We start from the raw sequence: 25356 nt of genomic DNA, 5'->3' as shown, positions 1-25356 counted from the left end.
GTTCCACAATGGAAGCTTGTAAGCAGAGCTGCAACAGAATTACTGAATCATAACACCACCAAGCTCTTTGACAGTGCTTTTCATCTGTAGGGCTCACAGTACTTTGCAAAGGATGTCGGTATCATTATTCCTATTTACAGCAGAGAAATGGAAACTGTAACTAGCAAACTACTGTCAACACTTACTTGAAAGGCATCAAAATGTCTCTAGGGAAAAAGGGTACCCAATCTGGTAACAGCCTTTTCATCACCAGGAACGCAGTTACGAACATACAAAACCTCCTGGATTCACATTCTTGTGTTAAACTTCAATAATGCAGGTTAGATTTGTTTGTTATTTTTAAACGCCTTTGTTAGACAAAGGTTTATGAAATGAAAGCCCTCGCTTTCCTTCTGCTCTGTTCAAGCATTGTGAACTTTTATTTTGTGATCATGTCTTGTTTAGGAAAATAAAACCAACCACCCACCCATCAAAAAACCCCATACTAAGCCTGTACCTTCTTACTCGTACAAAGGTAATGAAGTATAATTACCTCCTGAGCTATCACTGGAATAATTTTCCTGATAGATTTAGCAGAAATATTTCTCAAGATTGGGTGTGTTAACAGAGGATGTGTTTTACTGATGCTGTAACATCCTTCAAACCTGTCTTTATCTCCATGCTAATAAAAAAAGAATCTGGATTCCAGGAGGCTAACTAAAAAAAAACAACAACCCAAACCAAACTCAGATAACAAAACCCCTCTGTGCTAAAGCAAACAGCCTGATCACTGGATACACTTTCTGTTGTTGGTTCATCAGAGACTATGTATCTCCTTCACTGGAAATCTGAAACATGCAGCATTAAGGGACCTGATATATTTCAGCTTACAACCCTCCCCACACTGCTTGTTATGCCTTCCCCCCCCACCCCCCGCCCTCTTTTTGTAAAAACATTTCACCCAAGTGTTCAAAGATTGTACAGGATCACTGTTGGCTTCTGGGCACTGTAGGAAGCATTTATATTATATTGCAAAAAGTGTGGCATGGTTTGGACATAAGTATGAGAGCTGGGTTTTTTTTTTTTTTGGTAACACCTAGATCTTCAAGGGACAAGGGTGCCTATCATTCTTATGGCTGTTTGGAGCTTTACACTATGAGGTCTGCAGGCTCTGTGGGCAATGAGGAAGTGAGCTGAATAAAGCTTGTCCTCTTTCTCAGCTTAGCCTGAGGAGGCAGTAACCTAATGCTATTATATGGCTGGTGATACTGGTTGAAACACAAGGACCATATTTATGTAGCACAGCAATATGCACAATTAACAACAATAATTTTCAGTCATTTCAAAGGTGCTTTTACTTTTATTGTCTTTGATGTTCCTTCTTTTATTTCTAGCTCTACCTTAGATTTGCCCAACTGGTGCATGAACACTGCCTTAAGCAGATATTAAGTACAAAGTCAGTACCTACAGGGATCATTCAGAGGTGCATTAATCCCAAGGTTTATGGTCAAAAGTAAGTGAAGCATTAGGATGAGGCTACTGCACATCCAGGTTCCTCTAAATATTTCCAAATTTTTTTGTTGTTGTTGTTCTGTAATTTTATCAGGGCAGAACTTTGTCTGTGATTTCCAGTGAGCCAGCAAGATTACTAACATCTGACTGGGACCCTAAAAAGCCATAAATTGGCCCATTTTAAGGGCACAGATGCTACATTCTTTGATTCCAGCATTTCCAGATAGTCTCAGAACAACTCTAGATGTGTTGCCTGTATCCACGCAGCTTCACAGAAAATACTGGATAAAACAAGAGGCGTATTTCTAGATAGATAGATAATATATATTTTTATATATAGATAGACACATACACACATACAATATTAGTTAAAATTTGTATGTGTATAAACTATATGTATGCAATATAATATATCAGTTGGTGTACATTTTTTTTCAAAATTCTGCTCACATCACACTTTTTTTTCTCAGTCTGGCAACTATTAGTATTTGTCCAAAATTTTATTTCATGATATGTTTTTTTTTAAACACCAGGATTTCATCAAGAAACAAATATCTAAGTATTATTAAAATGTCTTTTTACACACTATGACACCTTTATTTTTCTGCCAAATGAGCTGTTCTCTTGCTGTTAACCTATTGGTGCTTTTTAAGAGTAGTGCAGAAATAGTATATAGTATATATCCAGGAACCAGGATACACTCCACAGAGGTGAAGAAAATTTGTCAAAAAAAAACCCTAGGTTTTAGTCACGATGTCAGACACCAAGATTTTTATCTCGTCTCCTTTGCCTAACTGCTAGATTCCTGGAAATTGTTTATATGGAAATTGTATTTTGCTATGAGGTTTTACTGTCATTTTTAAATAAGCATACAATAACCAGTGGGGGATATACAGGTATTGAGATACCTGCATATGTGAATTAAGGCAAGAGGAGACTTTTTTTAAGCACTGGAGATGTTCTCACTGTTTAATTTCCTCTCCCTAAGTATCCATGTGTTTTTTCAAACATCCTTTATTTTGCTATTAGAATGTGTATTCCAGGATATTAGCAGCTCCATGGTTCCACCCTACCACACCTTTACCCACTGTCACCTTAGTAAAGTCTTTCATGCTCCTCTTGTGCTAAGCATGGATGGTGGTAGTGATGAATGGGGTGGTGCATGTGCTGGCACCAAAACTTCCAGAATTCGAAGTGTCGTGTCCCAACCTGCTGAGATCCCCACCAGGTAAAAGCATTAGAGCTGTCTCGCAGCTTACAGGTCAGGGAAAGAAGACAGTTGAGACACAAATTAGGTGCAGGGCTCAAAAGGGTCAAAGTAAAGGGGTGCTACTGAATTTGACCAGTCCTTAGCCTGGGACTACTAATGCATTAATTTCAGCTTAGGGTCAGGCAGAGTACAGCTTCTGCAATGGAGACAGTGGATTTCATCCCCACTAGAGGAACTTCATAACCCTCTGACCCTTTCTGAGTCTTATTTTCTGCCTGAATGGAGTAAGCATGGTGCACATGCTCACAGTAAGCCCAGCACTGAAATACACCAGAAATGGAATTAACTGCACCTTCCTGTTAGCCATTGGCAAGGGAGAGCATCACCAGTTAAGCAGTTGAGCCACCACTGCAGGACATTATTGCCTGCTTGAATGAACAAATAACAACATTTTATTTTCATTAATATTAAAGATATCATGAACCCTACATGTCTATTTCTAATTTGAACTGGTGTCAACCAACGCAGTAAATATTGAGATTAATCTCAACAACTGTGCATTTTAAGGTTTACTTGCAAAGATAAAATACCTGTGAGTGGGTAGAGGTGAAAAAGAAATGTGAGCTATTGATCGCAAAAAAGCAACCTAAGCAGTTCCATTAATTCAGATAACACAGTGTATCACCATCTTGAAATTGCATTTGTAGGTTTTACAGTTTTTCTCAGCCTTAGATTACAATTTCAAATATTTAAAGGCATTCATTGATGCGATGTCATTTTAAACCTCTGGCATCACAGATTCCTGATGTCATCGCCTATTAGGGGTACCTCTTCAGAGATTTTTTCTTTTGGATGCACTTGTTTGTTGCTAGTGTAAAAAAGCCTCCATTATTTGTGTGTCTTCATAGCTCAATGTTGAAAGTGGGCTAAGGATAAGCATTACATCTTAAAAAGTCAGACACTGCAGTTGCCATTTCGGAGTTTTCAGCATAAACACTTTTTTTTTCAGAGAGGAAATGAGACATTTTTGGCTTTGGATTGGCGGGGGGTGGGGCGGGAAGAGAGAGAGTGTGTGTGTGTATATGTATGAAAGTATATATGTATGTGTTCTGGTTTGGTTTTAAGCAAGTAGTTTACATCAAAAAATAATTAATGGAGGGGAGGAAATATTGTTAAAATTATTTCAGAAAAAGTGATATTTCTCTGTTATTCTACTAGTAGACTTTTGCTTATGAAGCCATTGCAAATATTCTAATTCTAAGGTTCATTTTGTGCAGAAGTATCTCATTCTCACTAACATTTTCTGAAAAAGATTTTTCTGTTTATTTTAATGAAAAATGCTGCATAACGCATTACTCCAATGAGTAATCCAAAATAAGTAGTGATGCATTTTAGTTTGTTGAATATCTTGTTGTAAACCAAGTTTTAGTGATTACACACATGCTGTATTACTTTGCTTAGGTTTAAAAATGTAGGTTTATTTACAGTAGAGAAAATACTTTGTTTCTTGTGTAACGTACCAGCATGTCCTGAAAACATTTGCTTCCAAAAAGATAAAAAGCTATTAGGTGGAGAAACACACTGATGAAGATGTGAACATATAAAAGAATTAAAGACTGTCAATAAGCTTGTAAATTGCTGTTTTCAGGTTCCCCTAGTGTTTGCTGTGATAACAAGAATACCAGTAATCAGGAATAACAGAAACTTTAAAAGTACTTTAAGTCCAGTTTTAAATCTGAAATTGACTTTTAAATATCTGCTTTTAAATTATTTTTTTTTCCTGAGCAGAAAGCTTTGCTGATATGTGCTGATAACAAGCATCGTGAAGAGCCTGCTTCATGTCACTAACAAAAATTAACACTAGGAACTGATTTAGGATACTAGGATTCTAGAAAATGATCTAACATAAAATTTATGTTAAGATATTCAGATATTTTAAAATTAATTTTTTATTAACAGAAGTTTTGGCCAATTTTACAGTGTTTATTCCTGCAGATAAACTGTATTAATGTTGGCTTGCTTCTGCAAATATTCTCACAAGTTTAATACATATGAGAGACCAGATTAAAAATAAACCAAGACCGCTCACATAAGAAAACTTCTATACTGCTAGTCTTAACAAACATGTGGCGACATGATTGTTGGCACAACAAAACAGAGCATGAAGATCTCTAATTTTAAAATTAACTTAAGAGTTCTTTTCATTTACTTTCTACTTATTAAACTATAAGGTCTTCTAGTTGCTGTCAATCTTTCCCTGCAAGTATCAGATGCAGAAACTGGAATTAAAAGAACTCCCAAACTCACAATAAATTCTCTATATTCCAAGACATTCAGGAGCTGCTAATAATTTTGTATTGAGGGAGGTGGACATCCTCAAGATTGCCCAAGTTACTCTTTGCAATATCAACTACTATTCATGGGTGCTCAGGAAGGTCCTGACAGCTTGTTTCTCTGGGAGAGGAGAAGAGGAAGCAGCTCATTTTAAACAGCAAATTACAAGAGCAAAAGCAAAAGTCAGTGATGAAATGGTAAAGAAAAGGAAGTACTTTTAGAAAAAAAAAAACAGACAAGCCACTAGGCATCATTCACTTCCATGCCATTTTGGTTTTTATGCATTAGAGCAGTTATCCTAGCAAGTCTGAATCATTTGGTATGCAGAGCATTCAAAGATGCAAAGATAATTAAGGAAAGGGGACCAAAACCACACCACACAGACTTATCAACACATTGTACGTAACTTTTTTTTTCCCTTTTAAACAGTGTTTAAGAAAAATATGCTGTGTTACCATAACAAACTAAAATACTCTCTCAACCTCTTAAGAGTTTACTTTTCATTTTCACTTCTTTTGGTTCCAGGTAGGTTTTATTTGGTTTTGTTCTGCTTTATAAAACCTTTTCCCAACACTAATGGCTTCAGGAAGAAGAAACAAGGGAGAAATATGAGCACAAAATAGAGCTGACAGTTGTGTATGTTGTCATTTTCTCTTGTGCCACTCATAGGTGGGTAAGGGTATAGAAGAAATAGGACATAATGTTTTATAGAATACAGTCAGACAGAGATTCCAGCTGGCATTCACTAAAGCAAAAGGGAACATTTTCCTCATGTAAAATCATTGTTTAAATCCCCACCATACATAACTATGGAATAATGGGGTCACTTATTTTCCACCACTTCAGTAAGATACTGCAGCAAGCTAATGATTTTACAAGACAGACAGTTTAAAGCATCGATTTGCTGCAAATTGGTCAATCCATAACTAATGACCAGCTCTACAGGTTTTCAGTAAACCAATCCTATTAGAATTTACCATTTGCGTAAGATCGTATTACTCACTCTGTGGACACAGAACGAAATTTCTTTTTTTTTTGTAACCTTCAGCAGCCCCTTGTTGTTACTCTTTTTTAAAACTCTCTTAAGTTTCTATGGGTGGGTTGCCTGTCTTGAAGGTTCTGACAGCATGCCTGAAAAAAATACACTGTCCACTTCTACACAGGCACACATGCATCCTGTGTCAAGTCCTAGACATTCCCTTGTAGAAGACAGAGAGTTAACATCCAAGAAGGCAGGACGAGATGACAAATGGAATTCAGCCTCTGTCACCTGTAGCACTAAAACTCTGCCCCAATTTGAAGGTGGATTATATTTTACACCTCTAAGAGTGTGAAGTCAAATGGCAACTTATTTGGACTCACACAAGTAATTCTTCATAACAAGCTGAAATCTCGTCTGCATGAAAAAAATAGCAAAGGCAAAAACCTCTATGGATTGAGTGACAGGACTTTTGTCAAATATCTGTGGTACAGAAACAGGAAATTGAGAACTACACTTGCTAACAGATCAACTTCTAGATTACTTTATTATTGGTGATGCCAGTATGTTTGTATCATGTTTTCTCTGGGCTATGTAAGAAAAGGGTCAGTTCTATCATTGTCAATTACTACAACAAGATCATTATAGGCAAAACAGCTATAGGCAAGCAGAAGTTCAAATCCTGTCAATGAATTCATAGACTCTGAAAAAACATTGTATTGGTTGTTACAAAAGAGCAATATGGCTGGAGGGCTGTTAGTATGGGAGTGTTGAGTCATCCCACTCCAACTGCTCTTGCCTGGTGGCATTCTGTTTGTCTCCCTTTTGGACAATCTCTTCCTCTTCTTCCTCTTCCTCCTCCTCTTCACTTTCATCTGAGTCAGCACTGGTTGTGTCTTCCTCTTCGTCTTCTAGGTCTTCTTCCTCACTCTCTTCTTCTGTCTGGTGAGGCTTTTCATATTTCTACAGTGCATTTAAAGAAATGAAAGACAGACAATAGAAGAAAAGTGCCTTCTTGCTAGCCAGTGGCTGTGAGAATGTGAGCATTTATTCCACGTTTAGAAATGCTAACGTGCTGGGAAAACTTGCTTTCCACTGTTATGTGACTATTAGGCATCAAATATTATACATTTCAGTAACAAATATTCAAAATATTGTGACTGTAACATGAATGGAATGTCAATAAGCAATATCTTTGTTAGTCAAGCTGCCAAAATATAACCCGTAATTGTCAGTTTCTTTAAACTGCTCATCATTTCCCTTCCTTTTAGTGTATTAGTGCTTATATTAGTTAAAAAGTTATTATATTAGTTAAAAAGTGCTTATTTTAGTTAATTTATAAAGTTAAAAACAAAGTAACTATATCATTTTGGGTACCTGAGGTGCAAATATGGATGGAGAGGAACTGGTGGTGTACCCAAGAATTCTTCACCATCCTATTCATTAATTATATATGACAATAAATATTAAGTGCTCAATTACATATTAGCACAGCGTGCAGAGCTGAAAAGTGAGACGGGGTCCCGAGTGTACATCCACACAACTGTTCTGCCAAGCCTGAACAAGTGTACTCTGAAAGAGGCTTAAAACTCTCTGCTGAGTAAGCTACCGGCCCAGACAGTATCTCCTGGTAGTATCATGATACAATACTATGGCTCAGTTATGTACCTCCATGGGGTTGACAGTAATAGTCAGAGCAGAATCATCCCAATCCATTTCATTTTCTTTACTTCCTTCGGTGTCTGCAGAGCTGTGCTGATGAGCTGTCCGAATTCGATAGACCCCCAGGGTTACGATGAAAATTAGTATGCCCACACAGATTATGATAATGATAGTAGCCACACTTGGAACAACTGCAACAAAAGGTGGAAAAAGGAATGGGCTTACATTTGTGGAACAAATTGCCTACAAAACACTAAACACATTGTCTATTTTTTCCCCTCAGCACTTCTTCTTTGGACTGAGAATCATCACAGCCACCTGTGGTGTGCCTGGGACTACAGAAAGTGTCGACAACTGCCCACCTACTAAGGCAGAGCATACATGAACGGTGTTTACAGATACCTTATAATGAGTATTACAAATCATAACTAAAAAGTGAGTATGGCTACCATTTGTTCTTTAATCCACTTTATTACAAAAGACAAGTAGTCTATCAGTGCAGAAGCAATTAGTTTCAGAACAAGAGTGTTTGCAATAAGGTTCAGTTATCTTACCAGCATGTTGTTCCCTTCTGATTACAGCTGAGATATTACCTCATTTGTGAAAAAAAGTATATCTCAAAGCTTATATGTTTAAAGGTTTCAAACACTTGTATAGTGATCTAAATCTTGGTCTCCAAGAAATAAAATAAAACATTGCCACTCTATTTGCCTGTGTTACAACCTTCCTGGGAGACTCTTGAGGATTCAAGACATTTTTCCTCACTGTTCTGTTGCACTCTGAGAAGCCTCTGTCTCCACCTAGTCACAGGAAGAAATCTCTCTGAACTACTCTTCTATTATCAGCTCCGTAATTAGGTTAGTGGAGAAGCGCTGCCACTTTCTCTGTACCTTTGCCACCCAGGTACTGCAGTTCCAGGAGCTATAGTAGTTCTGTACCCCATCTTATCTCCTTGCCCTGCCTGTAAGAACTGAACTCTGAAATCAGAACAATATTGAAGAAAAAAGAACTGGATTGCAGTAGTTCATTTTGCAAAAATTCAGTTTCATTTTAGTAAAATGTCTGTACAAGTGTACAGAAAAATACAGTAATTTTTCTAAGCATAACTGTATATAACTACTTATAAGTACCTACACTTTTCATCAGCTTTACTTATTTTCACATATCTCCTTCAGCTAAAAGGATTTCAGAATCCAGCATTTGAACAGATATCTTTGCCCTGGGTTTAACTTCATTGAAAAGGCTTCAGATTTGGGTATATATTTTAACTCATATAGTCTAAAAATTCAGTTTAAATACGGTATTTAATATATACTAATGCCCCCTGCACATGGCTAGGTGGGCCTATCTTCTCTCCAGAGAGGTCCAGACTGAGGCCTGGACAGCAACTAAAAGAAGCACTGCAGCAACTATACATTTGAAAAATAAAACACTTATTCCTTTTGCTTAGAAAGGGGTGGGTAGAAATTAATATGCCATAAAACTACAGATGTACAAAGACAATATGAGCATAAATATTATTCTTCATGCCATTGAATACTATAAACAAGACATTTTCTTAGCTATGTGGGTCAGAGTACATAACTTTTAAAGAAGACTTTAGAAAATGCTACCAGTTTTTATTTACAAAGTGCTTCCCTGAAAGGAGAGAGTTCAATGTCACCTTCTTTTATACCTATGCAATGATCTCTGTGAGGTTCACAAGCTGTAACTATGGACTTCAGGGCTTTATTTGTTCATGAGGACGAATCACGAGGGAAATACTGACACACTAGAGTCATTATAAGCAGTCCCTGTAAAGTCATCACATACCTGAGTTGTGAACAGCACTTGTGCTTCCCTCTGGGTGGTGAACAGGTTGGAGAAATTGTGGCTGTACTATCATATGATTTACATGGTCCATGAAGTTGGAGTTGGAGCTGTGTAGAATATTAACCTGGCACAAGAGAATAAAAAAGACATTAAATACTAAAAAGTGCTCTACATTCCAAGCCTGCTGGCTCCATACATTACATTGAAGTATGAAGTTCATCAGTAGATAGAAACATTATTATATAGCTCTTAAAGGCCAAATTAACCTTTTTTAGGCTAGTGAAAAATACACAGGTTAATATATTTCTCATTTCTAGCATTAAAAATGCATTCTAACATTTCTAACTGTAGACTATGAAGTGCAACAGAAAAGGATGTTTTTGATTTACCTGTCTGGGTAAGTAGTGACATCTTTTTCCCTATACTAATCAGCTTTTAGGTGTTCCCTGTAAGTTAGTGGGAGATTTGTCACATTGAACACTGACAGAGAATGTATCAAAACTCACTGGGTTTAAAACCAAAACAGTACGTGAGAATTAAAAGAGGTTTCAGTTTTTCCTGCATCCTACTTTCAGAGTGACTTTCTTTGAAGACACCATATCAGTTCTCTGTCCTATTGATAGTTATGTTATACACTCCCCCCCCCCCCCCCCCCCCAAGTCATTGTCAGGGCTGCAGAATGCTAAGGTGAAAAGAATACAATGTAAACATGTAAAAACTTTCAGAGTCAATTGTTGAGTTTTGAGCCTATTGCTAAGAAGGTCTTGCCCTTTCCTGTAGTTACTTGGTACTTGGGTTCTAGGCTGGATAAATTGGTTCTTCACAATAGGTCCATGATTCCTGCTAAAGTGCATCAGGTTAAGTAATAAAGTAACTCATCTAAGGAACATAGTGAGGCTGTAATGATTTACTTTCGAGCAGGAGTATAAGTCTTCAAAAATACCTGTAGGAGATTTTATGTCATGCCAAACCAACAATGACAACCTTAGCCTCCATTCCATTTGAACAGGAGTAATTCTCTTCTGGTAGAGTTCAAGAGAAGGGTCATCTCCTTACACATACAGCAGAATAGAGAGCGCCACGTTGAGGAATGCCCACAGGAGAAGTCAACTTCCCATTTGAATAGAACTTAGAGTTTTTCCTCTATTTGATTATAGTTACCAGAACGTGTAAATAATTTTACATATTTTAAAGACAACTTGATGTTGCTGAAGATAAGGCTAGTGCTCAGCCTCAGTGCTGGAAAAGAAAACCCGACTAAATGGTTGCTTACCTCCAAGTTAAATTCGTTGCTAGTGTAATGTCCATTTAGCTCCGAGCACTTGACTCTGAACTTTCTGTCAAAGGTGTCAGAAGTGTGCCAGTTACGATATCGAATCTGCCGAAGAGCCTGTTCATAGGTGTGCATGCTGTCCACACCTGAAACGGTGGTAGAGCAGTAATAGTCTCAAGGAGATGCTATATAACAAATGCTCTGTGCAGTACAGGAGCAATTAAATGTTCATAGAAAATAAAAAGTTTGCCCAATGATCTTAAAGTGGCAGTGCATCAAATATTCCCTGATAGAGCCTCTGGCTGATACTAAATTATATGAGAATAGTTTTTGGAAATGAACGTAGGTCCATAATGGAGAGGAAAAAATACAACAGCAAAGATTCAGAGTAAATTATTAAGTAATCAAAAAAAAATGGCCATTGAGTTACCAGCATCATGCAGGAGCAGTGAGAAATCCCCTTATTCCCATATTCCACTGTCATGGTCCTCAAGAACCCACACATTTAAAGCAAGCAGTGTTGTTGTTTTCCTTGTTTGGAGAGTAGCAGGAGGGGTGTTGAGATCAAGATAAAGTTGTGATGTATCCCATAGAATAAACACAGCACACCCAGAGATCAAGAAGTGATTGTACTTTTTGAGATACAGTCTCCTGGAATATTTTTTACAGCTACTATATCACAGATTTCTGTCTAATTTCTTTCACACGAGTCCTTTCATTCCAATAATGTAACCGTTGGTGGGAAGAAATAAGTGAAAGCAAAGTCCACGAACATACCATAGATTGAATATCCTGCTGTGGAATTTGTGGCATCTAGATGTTTTCCTTGAAGCTCCACATGATCTAGTTCTAAACACTCTTGTTCCGGATCTAGTTCTGCACCAATGACCAAAATATCACAGAAATCCAAATTGTGGAGCATTTCCTCTAATGCCACTGGCTTATTGGCTGCGAACACATGGCATATACCATGGAAAAAAAGAAGAAAGAAACTAAGACAAATGATCACAGAACAGCTCAGTCATTTTATGTGCTTTGCACCAGGGCTTTCAATTTTTGCAAAGATGGCTGATCTGGTTTTTGCTGATATCCAATACAGCATACTTGAAGCAAATCAAGAGAGAAATGTCTTGCCTGTTCAGGTGCTGTGACGATGAAGGCCTACAAATATCTAGTGAGATAGACAAGAGAATATATTGCTCTGTAATAAAAGGCATCCAAGAACAGGACTGGAAGTGATCCTAGAAATAAATTAATGTAAGCAATTCTGGCTTTCAGGACTGTATTGATACCATGTTGGTAGCACTCAAGGAAAATCAAACTGGAAAAATACATGTCAAATATATCTATGCTTGGATGGTTCTTTCAGTTACTCTATGGCCCATAAAGAATTTGCATTGCAGAGAACATGACCATCTAGCCAAGAACATGATATTATCATAAATGGCAAGATCCTGTGTTGTGTGACTTGGAGAAATTGAGTTGTAAACTGACTATCCTTCAGTACATACAATTGAAAAAAATAATTCTGTTGCCAGAAAAAGAGTAGCGTATCAATTTAATATTTTAATTCTCTGGTCAATTTAGCATAGAGTGTCTGGGGAGACTGCTTAACCAGCTCCCTGAGGGTATCATAGATACAGAGACTGCAATCTTGAAACTTCCTACCCATTTTGCGAATTTCATTTTAGAAGGTGTATGGAAGGTAGACACAGACAGAGAAGTCTTATGCCTTAGTTTCCCAGCTCCTGGTACAGTGAATTTGAGTATCTGAACTCTAGGTACAGCTCTAACTTATCCAAAAATGTACCCTACTCAAATTTGCAGGACAGGCAAATTGAATATTGCTAGGGCTGATGAGTTGGGCTGTTTCATGGGAAACTATGAGAGACAGGCAAGAGCAGGGCTGCAGAGCAAGGTAAAGGCCTCAACTTGTCAGCTTTGCTGCTCTGGCTGCCAGTGGGCAAACAGGAGAGATAGGGGCAGCAACTTCAGCTGTTGGCAGGATCCCATTGATTTCTCTACTGAGGCAGGACAAGCAGTAATATATTGGCATTCCGGGGGCCCTCTGCAGGTAAGTAAGACCTCAGAGCCGCAGTCATGCTGCTGCCTGTGGTAACTGCCTGATCTGCTTTTGATGAGACAGACCTAACTGTGACTGGGGAATACACAGCCTTGCCATATGCATCTCTGCTACAGTCATGATGATCAGGTTATATAAATCCCCAATAAGTAAGTGGAAAAATAGCTACAGGTAGGTCAAGATTTATGGCTTTCTTTGCCTTTGTCAGACAATATCAGGGCTGAGAGAAATAATGATTCAAGTTTATATTGCAGGAATTGAGACTTAGAATTCAATAGTCTTTTGCAAGACACAATTATTCCCAAAGCCAATTATTATCTATCCATTTTAAACACTCTTAGTGGAAGCAAACAAGAGATGACACATTAGGAAGTGCCTGATTTTCAAGGAATTAAATAGTAGTTTAAGAAATGCTGCTATGCTCCTTTTCAAGGTGAGACTCTGTCTTTTTAGGTTACAAGGTGATACAACAGTAATTATGTCAATAATTGTATTTGGAAAAATTGGGATAGATTAAATTTATGAACTAAACTGGAGGGCTAATTCACCAAACAGTTTTGAAGATGTCATAACATTTAGGGACATGGAGCGTTATACATGCATTGTGGCTTAAGTGGTGGACAACGATCACTCTTTCCTATGTAAGAATTCATTTTTTTACATACTGCAATTGTATCCAGTTAATATTATGATAAGATACCCTTTCCAGCCTTCAGAGGACAGATGCAGTTTCAGGCAAGTGATAAGCAGCATGATTACAGAGCATGGCTTCAGGGAATCCATGCCCCTACACTTGCACATCATTAGTGATTTTATCTTTTTAAGAGATGTACATCTAGTTTCTGCGTATTCTAGTCCAACAAATATTGTTTAGAATGATTACTCAGACTACTAGGCTTTTCATTTACCTTGCCCACAAACATCCAAAAGGAAGATTCTTTTATAGACAATTATTTTAAACCTTATTTATATTTTTGAAAATTCACCTACTGTTGAGTAATGATACACACATTGCTCAGCATTAGAATAAACAGTCATCATTGAAAAAAATCTTTGCAAATGATTATATTTATATCATGTAGGTGGGAAACTGAGGCACAAGATTACTTTCTCAAGTATCACCTGCAAGTCAGTAGCAGAGCTGGAAACATAAGAATAAACTAAAACTCCAAGTCAATTACTGCTTTACACTTTATCAGTACAGTTAACAAATTTCTGTTACAAACAGAGAGTTTCTAGTGAAAATACGTTATTCAATGGAATATGTAAAGAAGAGTGGAAATTACTCTGAAGTAGGCAAGACACTAAAGGGAAAAGCTGGTTTTTTTTGAAGCACATGCTAATCTACCACTATTTAATACATTTTTCAATGTGTTTAATTGAATGTCTTCGGTACAGCACTACTGCTGACTAACACTGCCTAAATTAATCTGGGTGAAGTGTCTTCCTTTGTGTTACTTGTTTGCACTGTCCTTTAAAAAAATGTGAGGGGTCATGTTACAAAGTACTACTACTTAAAAGAAATCCACAAACCTCTGTCATGTTCTTTTAAGTCCACTGGATGCTTCATTTTAGCGACTGTGCTGACAATCCTGATGTCAGGTAACAAAATAACACCTCTCTCACTTTCGAATTGTGCGGCTGGTCTAGCAAAGTGGTCCATCCCACTTATTGTAATCTTGGGCTCATTGGCCTGAAACACCATTACATACGCATCTATATCTGGGATACTAATGCAGACATCTTCACCAAAACATCTGAAAAATATATTATTCATTAACTGCATGTAACACATTGTACATCAGAGCTGTGTGGCACTTGCACTGTCCAAAACCCACCTGATGGCTCTCAACTCTTTTGTATTGTTTCAGATCAGTCTATTCCATACTTTGACACTGCCAGACATAAGGACTTGCTTCTGTATCACCATGCATGTGGGCCAGCAGTGACAGTAAGAGCTCTGTTGCGCTCATCCCCTCCCACATTCACAACTACTGAAATTATGTAGGGACAGCTTAGCAAACAGGTTCATGACAAGCGCAGTCTTTAGTAAGATCACTATGAGAATAATGTTTTGATGTTTAACTGGCACTCAACAAAGATTTGAATGGTTAAAAAGATTTAAAGTTAATTACATGACAACAACTAACTTTAGTAAACCTAACATTGACGTCTCAAAGCAATATCTAATGCATATATTATGGTTATCTTGTCATTTGTGAATAAAAGGGCCTAATTATCCATTTAAATTGGACCCACCATGAACTCATTCTAGCAGCCCCCCAGTATTTACTGGGGACAAAATAGGCCTATATTAGCATTTGCACCTGAATCACACTATGCTTTGGAAGTGAATCTCCTGAGAAACTCTACCTTACTTATCTTGACACAAGGCTTGGGCCTGCCTTGGAGTGTGCAAACGGACTGCTTCCAGTGAAACTACATCAAAAGATGTTCTCCAAACACTTACTGTGGTCAGCCCACAGCACTAGACTAAACTTGGTACTTAGCAAGAACTGTACAAGCAGTAGATGAGAGCTCATAGAACTGATGTTTGTTTTCACTTTAGAAATCTGCTTTCACTGCACTGTACAACTTGCTGTAACAGAGGCATACCCCAGGGGAGCTCGGGAGTGGCAGATGGCTCTTTGATTATGTAGAACTGTAAACATTATTGTGCAGTTTCTGTCACTGTTGTTGCATGAAAATGGAAGGACATGGATTTCTGTTTAACATCCAACATCAGTACCTCAGTGACGACAGCCATGTAAATATACTGACAAATTCAAGCACAGCTACAAGTACTGTTCTTGCCGCTGTGTTGTCTATTAGATGCAATAGACCTGCTTTAAAAAGTCATGGCGCTAGCTGTCTCAGAAGAAACTGCAATTTTTAAAAATGAACAGTAAAACAAGAATTCAATAAATGCAAATACTGTTCAATCCAGGCTATATGCTCCAAACTATAAACACAATGCAAGTAAATTACATTAACAAGAAAAGTTTCTTAAAAGGATAATATCAAAAGAAAACCACAATGTAAATCAGCATAAAAGTAAATGAAATTAATCCTTTATGCACAATAACATAAAAGTATGATGTAGCCATGTCATTTAGTAAAAATTCTTCTGTTTACATGTCCAAAGAAAAAAGTAATTCATTAAAAATATTTCTAATCTGTTCAGTTCAGCTGAAGTACAACTTACTGGACTTTAGATGAGACTTTTAGACGTCGTACGCCTGCAGTAGGAAACTGTCTAGAGTTGATGTATGAGACCTTTCGGAGAGCCTGATTTATATTCTCAATGTCATCTCCTTCCATGACAAGGACTGACTGGGAAGGGTTGAAGTGATACTAGAGGAAATGCATATAATTAGTGTTTCAGGTATCAGGTACAGAGTACAAAATAAGATATTTCTTTAAGGAATGTTGCACAGACGTAAGTTTAAAATCTAGTGATTTAAGGAAAAAAAAAAATCTTAGTAGCTATTGTTTGGTGAATCCACATATTGTTGCCTAAAACATGTACTTGTATTAGTCATCTATTTTGTATCTGAATAACTACTGTTATAATTAATTTTACAGTAAACTAATCCTGATTTGCTGTACTTTGCCCAGCCTTATCAGCTTTGCTGATACTATTTCTGCAGCTGCAGAGTTCAAAACCTTAACTTACTGTCATCATTATTATTAGTATGTAATTTTTTTAGGTTAAACACATTGTCCATACAAAAATATTGGCTTAAATCAGAGTAGCATGCAGAAGCACCTTTTATCCTGCTTTCTGTTTGGTTTTACCCTGGGCTATCTTTCTGAGATATATTCCAACATGGATGAACAAAACATTATAACATTTGTCTCCTACATCTTCATTAACATCAGACACAATAAAGGGGATTCTCCTTTCTCTGTCTCATGATCAATAAGGGTGTCATGATTTAAGATGGAGCTGGTACTTGCACTAAGCCAGCTGCTCATCTGAGCCAACAAACCTTGCAGTCAATGGTTATTCCTGTAGCCCTGATCCTTCTCTAGTCCGTTGCACTAAACAAAAAGCAGTCTTGCTGACCAAGAAACTGCTACTATATTCACACAGCAAATGGTTGATTTTATGTTTATCATAATTCATCCTGATTCTGTTTTTTTGTCTGTTAATTGGTTCAGCAAACCATCTGCATCACAGAGAAAAACCAGATTAACCCCCTTGACTTTGTATCCTACCATTGTCAGCACAAAACACAAAGAAATGCACCCTTCGCGCAGTCCCTTCTCAAAGCTGGATATTGATTATATGAACATGTTCTATTATATACAGATAATGGTTGGCTACACTTCCTTACAATAAGATTGAAAAGCGAAAGAGCAAATAGACTGTGAAGAACAGAATGAAGTACAGGGTTTTCTGTTGAACACAACACAGAGGACTGGATTTAAAGCTTGTGCAGGAAGGTCATAACACACTGAAGGGTATTTTTTAACAAAGAGGAGGACTAACAGGAGTCACAGCCTGCATACACATCTTTTTCATTTCTGTAAGCTAGCAGTAGTAGAGAATAAAATTAGCAAAAGGGGACTCTAGCTAGCTAGTTAACTTAATAGGTCAGCTGGCAGAACAGCTGGAATGCTGCCAAAGGAACTGGAGAACGCCCTAGTCTGAGCCATTTTTCTCTCATTGAAAAAGGCTAAAAATAGCGACAGTTTAGACAGTGTTTCTGAGAGCTGTTACAGATATCTGAAGATTAGGCTGCAGACAAAAAAAAAATCAACCGTCCAACACCACTGTGTCAGAAACTGTACTACAGCTGCATTGCTCTTTCTTAGGTGGCTAAAGGGTGATGCTTCATGAGTCCAAACTGCCCAGCAGAAACACCTTCCAACATCAGTTTCCCAACATTGAACCTACTAAGTGCCATGTAAATAGCCACACAGAACCCATCATCTGTGCAGCTGTCACATATGCTTGTCTGAGATCAGGTATGTTTATTTTTGACATCAGAAACACCTTCTCTTCATTAATTTTTAGTTCAAGGTCAGGCACCAACTGTTCTGCTTTCATCTGAACTTCTTTCTGGCAGCCCCAATAAGAAAACCTAGCACAATCTATCACTGACTGCTCCTTTCATTTTTGACTCCTCCTGTTGTACTATCTGTTGAGCTTGCTGAGGAGGTAAAAATGAAAACAGTAAATTTTAAAAACCACGATGCCTTGGCTGTATTTCAGAAAAATGAAAATGATTTGAAGTTGGGTGAAGGAAAGAAAATGCAGAAACCAATCCCTCACTCTCCTTTTCCCCCACTGCACTGCTAGCACAATAAGGAAGGCAATCACCCATGCTGTAGCAGCAGTACATTGTATAAAGGGGATTTTTTCCAAGCCTATGAAACAAGACAGAATCACACAGAATCACAGAATGGTAGGAGTTGGAAGGGACCTCTGGAGATCATCTAGTCCAATTTCCTCGCCAAAGCAGGTTAGCCTAGAGCCGGTCACACAGGAATGCGTCCAGATGGGTTTTGAAGATCTCCAGAGAAAAAGTCTCCACAACCTCCCTGGGCAGCCTGTTCCAGTGCTCTGCCACCCTCAGAGTAAAATTCCTCCTCATGTCCAAGCAGAACTTCCTGTGCTCCAGCTTGTGCCTGTTGCCCCTTGTCCTGTCACTGGGCACCACTGAGAAGAGCCTGGCCTCACCCTCTTGACACCTGCCCTTTAGATATTTGTAAGCATTGATAAGGTCCCTTCTCAGTTTTCTCCTCTCCAGGCTAAAGAGCCCCATGTTTCTCAGCCTCTCCTTGTAGGAGAGATGCTCCAGTCCCCTAACCATCTTCATAGCCCTCCGTTGGACTCTCTCCAGTAGTTCCCTGTCCCTCTTGAACTGGGGGGGCCCAGAACTGGACACAGTACTCTGGGTGTGGCCTTACCAGGGCAGAGTAGAGTGGGAGGATGACCTCCCTCGACATGCTTGACACACTCTTAATGCACCCCAGGATAACATTTGCCTTCTTGGCCACAAGGGCACATTGCTGGCTCATGGCCATCCTGTTATCCACTAAAACTCCCCAGTCCCTCTCTGCAGAGCTACTCTCAAGCAAGTCGAACCCCAACATGTACTGGTGCATGGGGTTAGTCCTCCCCAGGTGCAGGACCCTACACTTGCCCCTGTTGAACTTCATTTGGTACCTCTCTGCCCAGCTCTCCAGCCTGTCCAGGTCTCGCTGAATGGCAGCACAGCCCTCTAGTGTGTCAGCCACTCCTCCTAACTACTCAAATATTGTCAAGTTTCAGAGTGTGACAATAGGGGAGGAATTACTATGCTTTTAAGCACCATGGTCCAAGTGTACACTGCTTTAATTCATGTAACAACCCAGCAATGACCCTACTGGTAGGCATGTACAGTTGCGTTCCAGAAAACCCTACCTGCTCTTTCTACGCCTTGCCTTTTAAAAACAGCTTTTACTCATAAGTGTGCCATTTTGCTGGGAGAAGCAACAATGTGAAATTCTTAATGATGTCCTTGGTAGGACGAAAAAAAAAATAAAATTCTTTGGGATGTCTTGCTCATATGTAAAAGCTAGAGCTAGCAAAATTCCTCCTTACCTTTGCACTTTCAATTTTCATTTTTACCCATTTTTCAGAAAACGTATCGGTTTTACTACTGCAACTTATCACCTGGACAGACATTTGAGAGTGTTTCAGGTCAGACTCCTATCTTGTACAATGAAAAGGTTTAGGTAATAAAATGTAGTACTTGGCACTTCCACTGCATGCTCTAGATCAAGTGTTACAGCACCATGCTCCTCCTCACTGAAAAAACAACACACTAAAAAAATCACCTGTGCAGCATCACAGGATGCATAGTCTGCAGCCAAAGTATCTTCCCAATTTGAATTTGAAGCTCAGCTCCTTTGGAAGCTGGTATTGTGCACTAGGAAATAGCTTAATAGCGTTTACACATTAGGCAGAAAAACACCTGTCATTAATAATGGTATCAGTAAAGAGAAACTGGCAATGCATCTCAGATAAGTATTATAGAAGTTATAGTCAAGATCCTACACACATATCCAAAAGAAGAGAATTTGTCTTAATCAATGCAAAGTAATGTGGCCACTATGTTGACTGAAATAGGATTTCCCTCTGTCTGTTCTCCAAACTTAGAAAAAATGTTACAATATCAGTAGTCATATGCAGAATGAAGATGGATAATGATTTATATGCAAATGTAAAATTTTAATTCTTGACTTTAGGATTTTTTATTATCCAGTTTTCATGTCATATAACATTTTTCTCTTCGAACACACTTAAAATTTTTCAATATGATTGCGTTGGGACTTCTTTTGGAGTTGCCTCTAGATGAAGGATATTCCACTTACATTTTCCATTGCTTTGAAGCTACTTGAGATCAAAATTCAATAACTCTTTGGAATCATGTCTATTTCTGTAAAAACTACCAAAATAAGCATGAGAACACAACTTGGCAATTCTTACAGACTCTGAAGTATCAGCAGCACCTTACTTTCTGATCATCTAGCTTTGCAGTAATGGAAACATTTTTCTTTGTGGTGTCACAGTTCTTCTACTGTTCCGCTTTTTCTTTGCATGACTTTATGGGAAATTACATATTGCTTCTGGGAGTACATTTGTACTGTGTGTACTCTACCTTGGGCTCTCCACTTCATAAATCAGCTCTAAATTTTTATCAAAGACGATGTCAGTTCATCCCTCACCTTTATCCCTTGGCCAAGGCTCTCAAGAGAATTAATATCCAGACCTTCCTTGCAGGCCTGCAAACAGGAAATCACTTTCTGACTCTCAATTTTGCCTGGCCGGATAGTAAGACTGGCCAGGCTGCCATGGAAATACTGAGCAAATCTGGGCTTGGTGACTTCACCTCCTGCAAGAAAGAGAATATAAAATGATTATTGATACCAATACACAAAGCACATATCTAATAATTCACTTTATGTTTTAACACATTTAAAGAATTTATATCCATTTTAGCCAAGTGTATTTGAGATCCTATTTATTGTGGTAAGTTGAATTGCTTTATGAGTTGTTGGGTAGGACCTAGTAGCAGCCTGTGTTTAAGATTCTCGTCAGTGTTTTTCCAGTATTGTATTCAGGTGTTTATAAAGCTGTGATAACATACTCTGAGATGAAACTTGGCTTCCCAAACCTGTGTCCAAGGAAGCATAGCATTTTTAAAAAAGAATTGATGAGATTATGGAAGTAATCAAACATGAATTTGAAAAAAACCGTTTAAGGTCCAACATTTATTTATACAGAAACTGTATTTCCAAGTTTTCTCTTACCAGATCACTTACACAGACTTTGCCTTTCTCCTCCAAAACAATGTTCTTAGACGTGCTAAGAGTCATGGCTCTGTGTAAGCAGACTGCTATGCTCCCTACAAATGGTTGTCTCTAACCGGTGTTAGAGATGGTGTAAATTCCCAGCAGTCAATGCAGGCCAATGCACAGGACCATGCTAAAAGGCTTATAGTGCTTCCCTTACCCAAAGCAGCTCCTTTGGTGCGAGATCAGGTCTCGTCACTGTGTGTTGCATTAGGCCCTCTAGCTACACACTATTTGGTTTCGCTCTAGGCAGCTTCAAAGGAAGACTGATCTTTAGGAGTTGTCAGTAAAATGTGATTACATACTGCCTGCACCACTGATCATAGCATCTAAATTACTCATGGGATATATAGTGATTTACCTATCCTCCTTTAGAAGAATTTTTAGAGCTTGTCTTTTCTGCAAGTGTTAGCTCTATCAGTGCATGTGAATTACTGCCTACCTTGAGCCTGAGAGGACTAAGAGAGCCACGCAACAGTGAAGCCGTGCAGACTAATTGGATTAGCAGTTGATAAGATGTTGTAATTGGCAGATAACTCATCTCTACAGTGTTTGTAGCTTTAGTGACAAACAACCTATTTCTGCCAGGCAAGGCAGCTCAAGCTTGAACTTGAAGATTTGTGTGTGGATTGGAGATAGGATAGGGATGAAGTGGCAAACTTCTTTAGGCTCATGTTGCTACCTAAAAGCCTGAAAAACATCACTTCTAGTCTGTGCACTATATGTGTACTATGAGCACTACAAATAAGACTCGAGTTATTTTATGTAGTGAAGAAAATACACACTGGTGCAGTGAGAGAAAAGGAGGTGACTAAGCAGGCTGTTTCTTCACAGAAGTAGACAGGTTTTGTTCTTTTTTTGTTAACATTGCAGCACAAACTGCCACTCTTTTTACCCCAAAGAAAGATCCTCAAGGAGAGATTATTCCTCTCCTCTCTTTCATTCATTTGTCCATTATACAAACTTTCTCTGGGTAGAATTTTTTTGAGGTTTCATAGAAACTTTCACATATGCAACAGCTAAAGTGCAGTATTAGTTTTCACTGTGATCTCAGCCTTTCTGATACCCACCAAGACAATTATTTGGTAAATACATAGTGCATTACGGGGACATTGGCTTTTTAGCAAAAAAATGTTGTTATATTTATCTCTTTACATTGTCTTTAAAAGAACATGCTGCCACTAATACGGCAGCGATGTATCTGGACAGAAAAAGGTGAGCCAAATCAGAAATAATAATAATGCAAACCTCTCCCTAAAAAGGAGAAAAAGAGAGAAAAACAGATAAGAACTTACAGAAGAACAACGGAAATCACATTGTGCTTTGAAGCTTCAAATTCTCATATCCCTAACAGAGTTCTGAAGACAGCAAGTTCCAAGGCTAAAACACCAACACTAATCCTGGATCCTTGACATTTAGAAACCTACAGTAAGTCTGCCAGTAGATCTTAGTAGTTTTGAGGAGATGCAAAATAAGAAGCAGCCTCAGATAAGCTAATGTATTTAAATATGAAACTAGCTTATTAAAATGTATAAAGGACTAGATAAGAAGCTAGAACAAGGAATTCAGTGCTGTGGCTATGCCTGACAAACAACCAGGATAAACCAGTTGAAGTAAAGCTAGAGAGTAACATGACTGGTGCTTACATCCATGAACAGGAATTTCAGGTTTGGATTTCTTTTTTTGATTGGTTCTTTCACTTTGGACTAGTTCTTCTCTGGTGTCATTGACAAAGCACCTTTAGTTACATTGCCAGGTCATTTACAATGGTACAGTAATTGCCCACAAAACATATTAAATATACAGAGTATTCACTCTGCCCAAGGCTCACTTTAACAAACACTGGTGTACAAGGAGGCAATACCATCTTGGAGATGTACAATTCTTGTTTAAAGTCATCTGTCCTGTAAGTTGTCTGCCCAACCTCTAACATAAAAGCATGGAAGAGAACATGAGTGTTTTCAGGAATAAGCTTCTAAAATGCTCTGCAAATACAGGCACTACAAAAACAATGAGTATTTGAGGAACAGGCGGCTTATATACTTACCCTGTTCACTGGACTAAGGTTGGGTTTTGTGAAGATGCATAAATTGATTTTGGACTGTAAAGGAGGTGATGTAATCTTTGTTCTAGAGAAACTATCAAGTGCTATGTAAAAAAAGCAAGTATTGCAGGAAAATGTCAGTGAAAAATAGCTGGGACTAGCTAGTCTTATATTGTGCCAGCAGAGAAAATCTGCAAAACTATGCCTATGGTTACAACAGGGCGATTCAGGCTGGGACAGCTGCACTAGAACAACTGATAGCAGAGTCTGAAGGGACACTGAAGGATGATACAGACTGTCCCCTCGCCCCAAGACAAGAACAACTGTACTCAATTCAGCCTGAGCTGTTCTAAACTCTTCTGAAGACAGAGGCTCCCCAAGAAATCCACTGCAGTGACCACTGATCCTTAGAATTGGAAGTTTATTTCTAATAGGGAATGTGAGCTGTCAAAATACAGCTATGCCTTCCCTTTTCCTTTGACAAGGTAAACAAGGCCTTTTCTTTACATCTTCAACCTAATACTGTAGGCTATGATCGTCCCTGTTGCTCTTCCTGGAACTCCTGCTATTATCTGAAGTACTAACCATAAATGAGCGCTCTTTTCAACATTATGTGTTTTACATAGGACAGGCCTGTTAATCCAGGGCAGTGTGAATACTAGCTTTTTCCACATGAAAAAACATAAGCACTTAAAGACAGAATACTATCTCACACTTTATTAGGAAAAATAGACTGCTCAATAAGCCTTCCATAAGCACCTTTTACCAGAGTTAAAGACAAAATTATATACCTGCCAGTTTTATCCTCAAAGGTGAACAGAAGTCATTGTATCTGACTCTTATCACAGCTGCTTGTAATTGCAGCATGTTGACATTCTGATATTCTTCTACCTCAGCATTTCAGAACCTTCTCAGCTCTGTGGGGTATGTTAGCTTGCTGATGTGTTTCACTTGCCAGTAATTATTAGCTTGCAAATGGACAAAATCCAATGCAATAAAATTGGGAAGCAAACCCCAAAAGTCTTGCTAAAATTGAAGGAATGGCCTAAAGTCAATCTGCTACAATCCTGTATTCTAGCTTTGATAAAAGGGATTACTGGGAATACAGTTTTTCAAGCTCCAAAAAATGTAAGAAGAAAAAACTGTCAGAATAAATTGAAAGTCCTCAGCAATTGGCTGTTTTACTCCTGCCTGTATCAGTGTTTTATTCATGCTTGGTTCTATTATATTAGTATGTTTGAATGCTGTCTTTCTGCTTCTGAAATCTAATATTCTTCAAGTATTTGACCTCAGCTTCTCTGCAGGTGCAAATTTAGCCCAGGATGGCCAATCTCCAAGTCCTAGTCACTCTAAAATTCTTAGCTCACAAGATTAGATGAGTGTAAATATATTTAATCCAGCATAAAAATGGTAACTCCATAGCATGTTAAAGCACAGTGCATAATTGTGGCTAATGCTGATAGTTACATTTTTACAGATTATCCAAATTCTTCTAAATACAGGTCTTTTCAAATAGAGATCCTTTGAACCTGAGCATGATACATTTCATGCCCATGCAGTTCCACACGCAGCTGACGGGCAGCTCAGAGCCACTGACTTCATGGGGCAGGAGGAATGCTCAGTTCCATTGTCTGAACTTGACTCATTACTGAAATCACCACATGCTGAGAAACAACTGAGGAAAAGGCATGAGCTACTCCCAACAGTTCTTACTGCTTTAAGACACTTTGAACTTAACTCTCGGTTCTGGCACCAAACAGCCTAAGCAACAATCTTTCTGAGATACTGAAGAAGACCTAAATAGATTACACAAACCTCTGGAGCAACAGTTCAGAGAACAACATGGAGCTCCAGCGATGATGATCTTGAGGTAATCCAAGTGCCCTAAAATTTTTTCTACTTCCCAATGTCATGGCGCAGTGAAAAACGAAGTGTTCTGTAACACAGCATCTGCCAGTTTCTATCCAAAGGTACAGGCCATCCAGTTAACCTAGACTGCCTCAGCAAGTTTCATGGGATTTTTTGCTGTCAGGGTCTTTTTGCCCTTTCTTACAAGTGAGATACAGCTCAGATATAGCACACCTCCACAATGACGTTATAGCATTAAGACTTGAGAAAA

General features: G+C 38.3%; 1 protein-coding gene across 3 annotated transcripts in view; it reads right to left on the bottom strand.

Moving 5' to 3' along the window:
• Positions 1-6770: 6770 nt before the first annotated feature.
• The window catches only part of CLSTN2 (calsyntenin 2), a 224559-nt gene continuing 205973 nt past the window's right edge, over positions 6771-25356 (bottom strand). The window contains exons 11-19 of one of the 3 annotated variants that reach the window (XM_086467855.1): positions 20567-20733; positions 16050-16198; positions 14378-14601; positions 11539-11709; positions 10762-10907; positions 9485-9612; positions 9048-9053; positions 7683-7896; positions 6771-6977 (exon numbers count right to left, since the gene is read on the bottom strand). In XM_086467855.1, coding sequence (XP_086323981.1) covers positions 6771-6977; positions 7683-7896; positions 9048-9053; positions 9485-9612; positions 10762-10907; positions 11539-11709; positions 14378-14601; positions 16050-16198; positions 20567-20733 — 1412 coding nt within the window. Of the gene's footprint in view, positions 6978-7682; positions 7897-9047; positions 9054-9484; positions 9670-10746; positions 10908-11538; positions 11710-14377; positions 14602-16049; positions 16199-20566; positions 20734-25356 lie in introns of all 3 variants that reach the window. The other 2 variants (XM_086467857.1, XM_086467856.1) reach the window with 2 other exon arrangements.

This window comes from Leptosomus discolor, chromosome 7, assembly GCF_034619465.1.
Source record: "Leptosomus discolor isolate bLepDis1 chromosome 7, bLepDis1.hap2, whole genome shotgun sequence".
NCBI lineage: Eukaryota > Metazoa > Chordata > Aves > Leptosomiformes > Leptosomidae > Leptosomus > Leptosomus discolor.
This window is presented reverse-complemented; position numbering and strand designations above follow the sequence as displayed.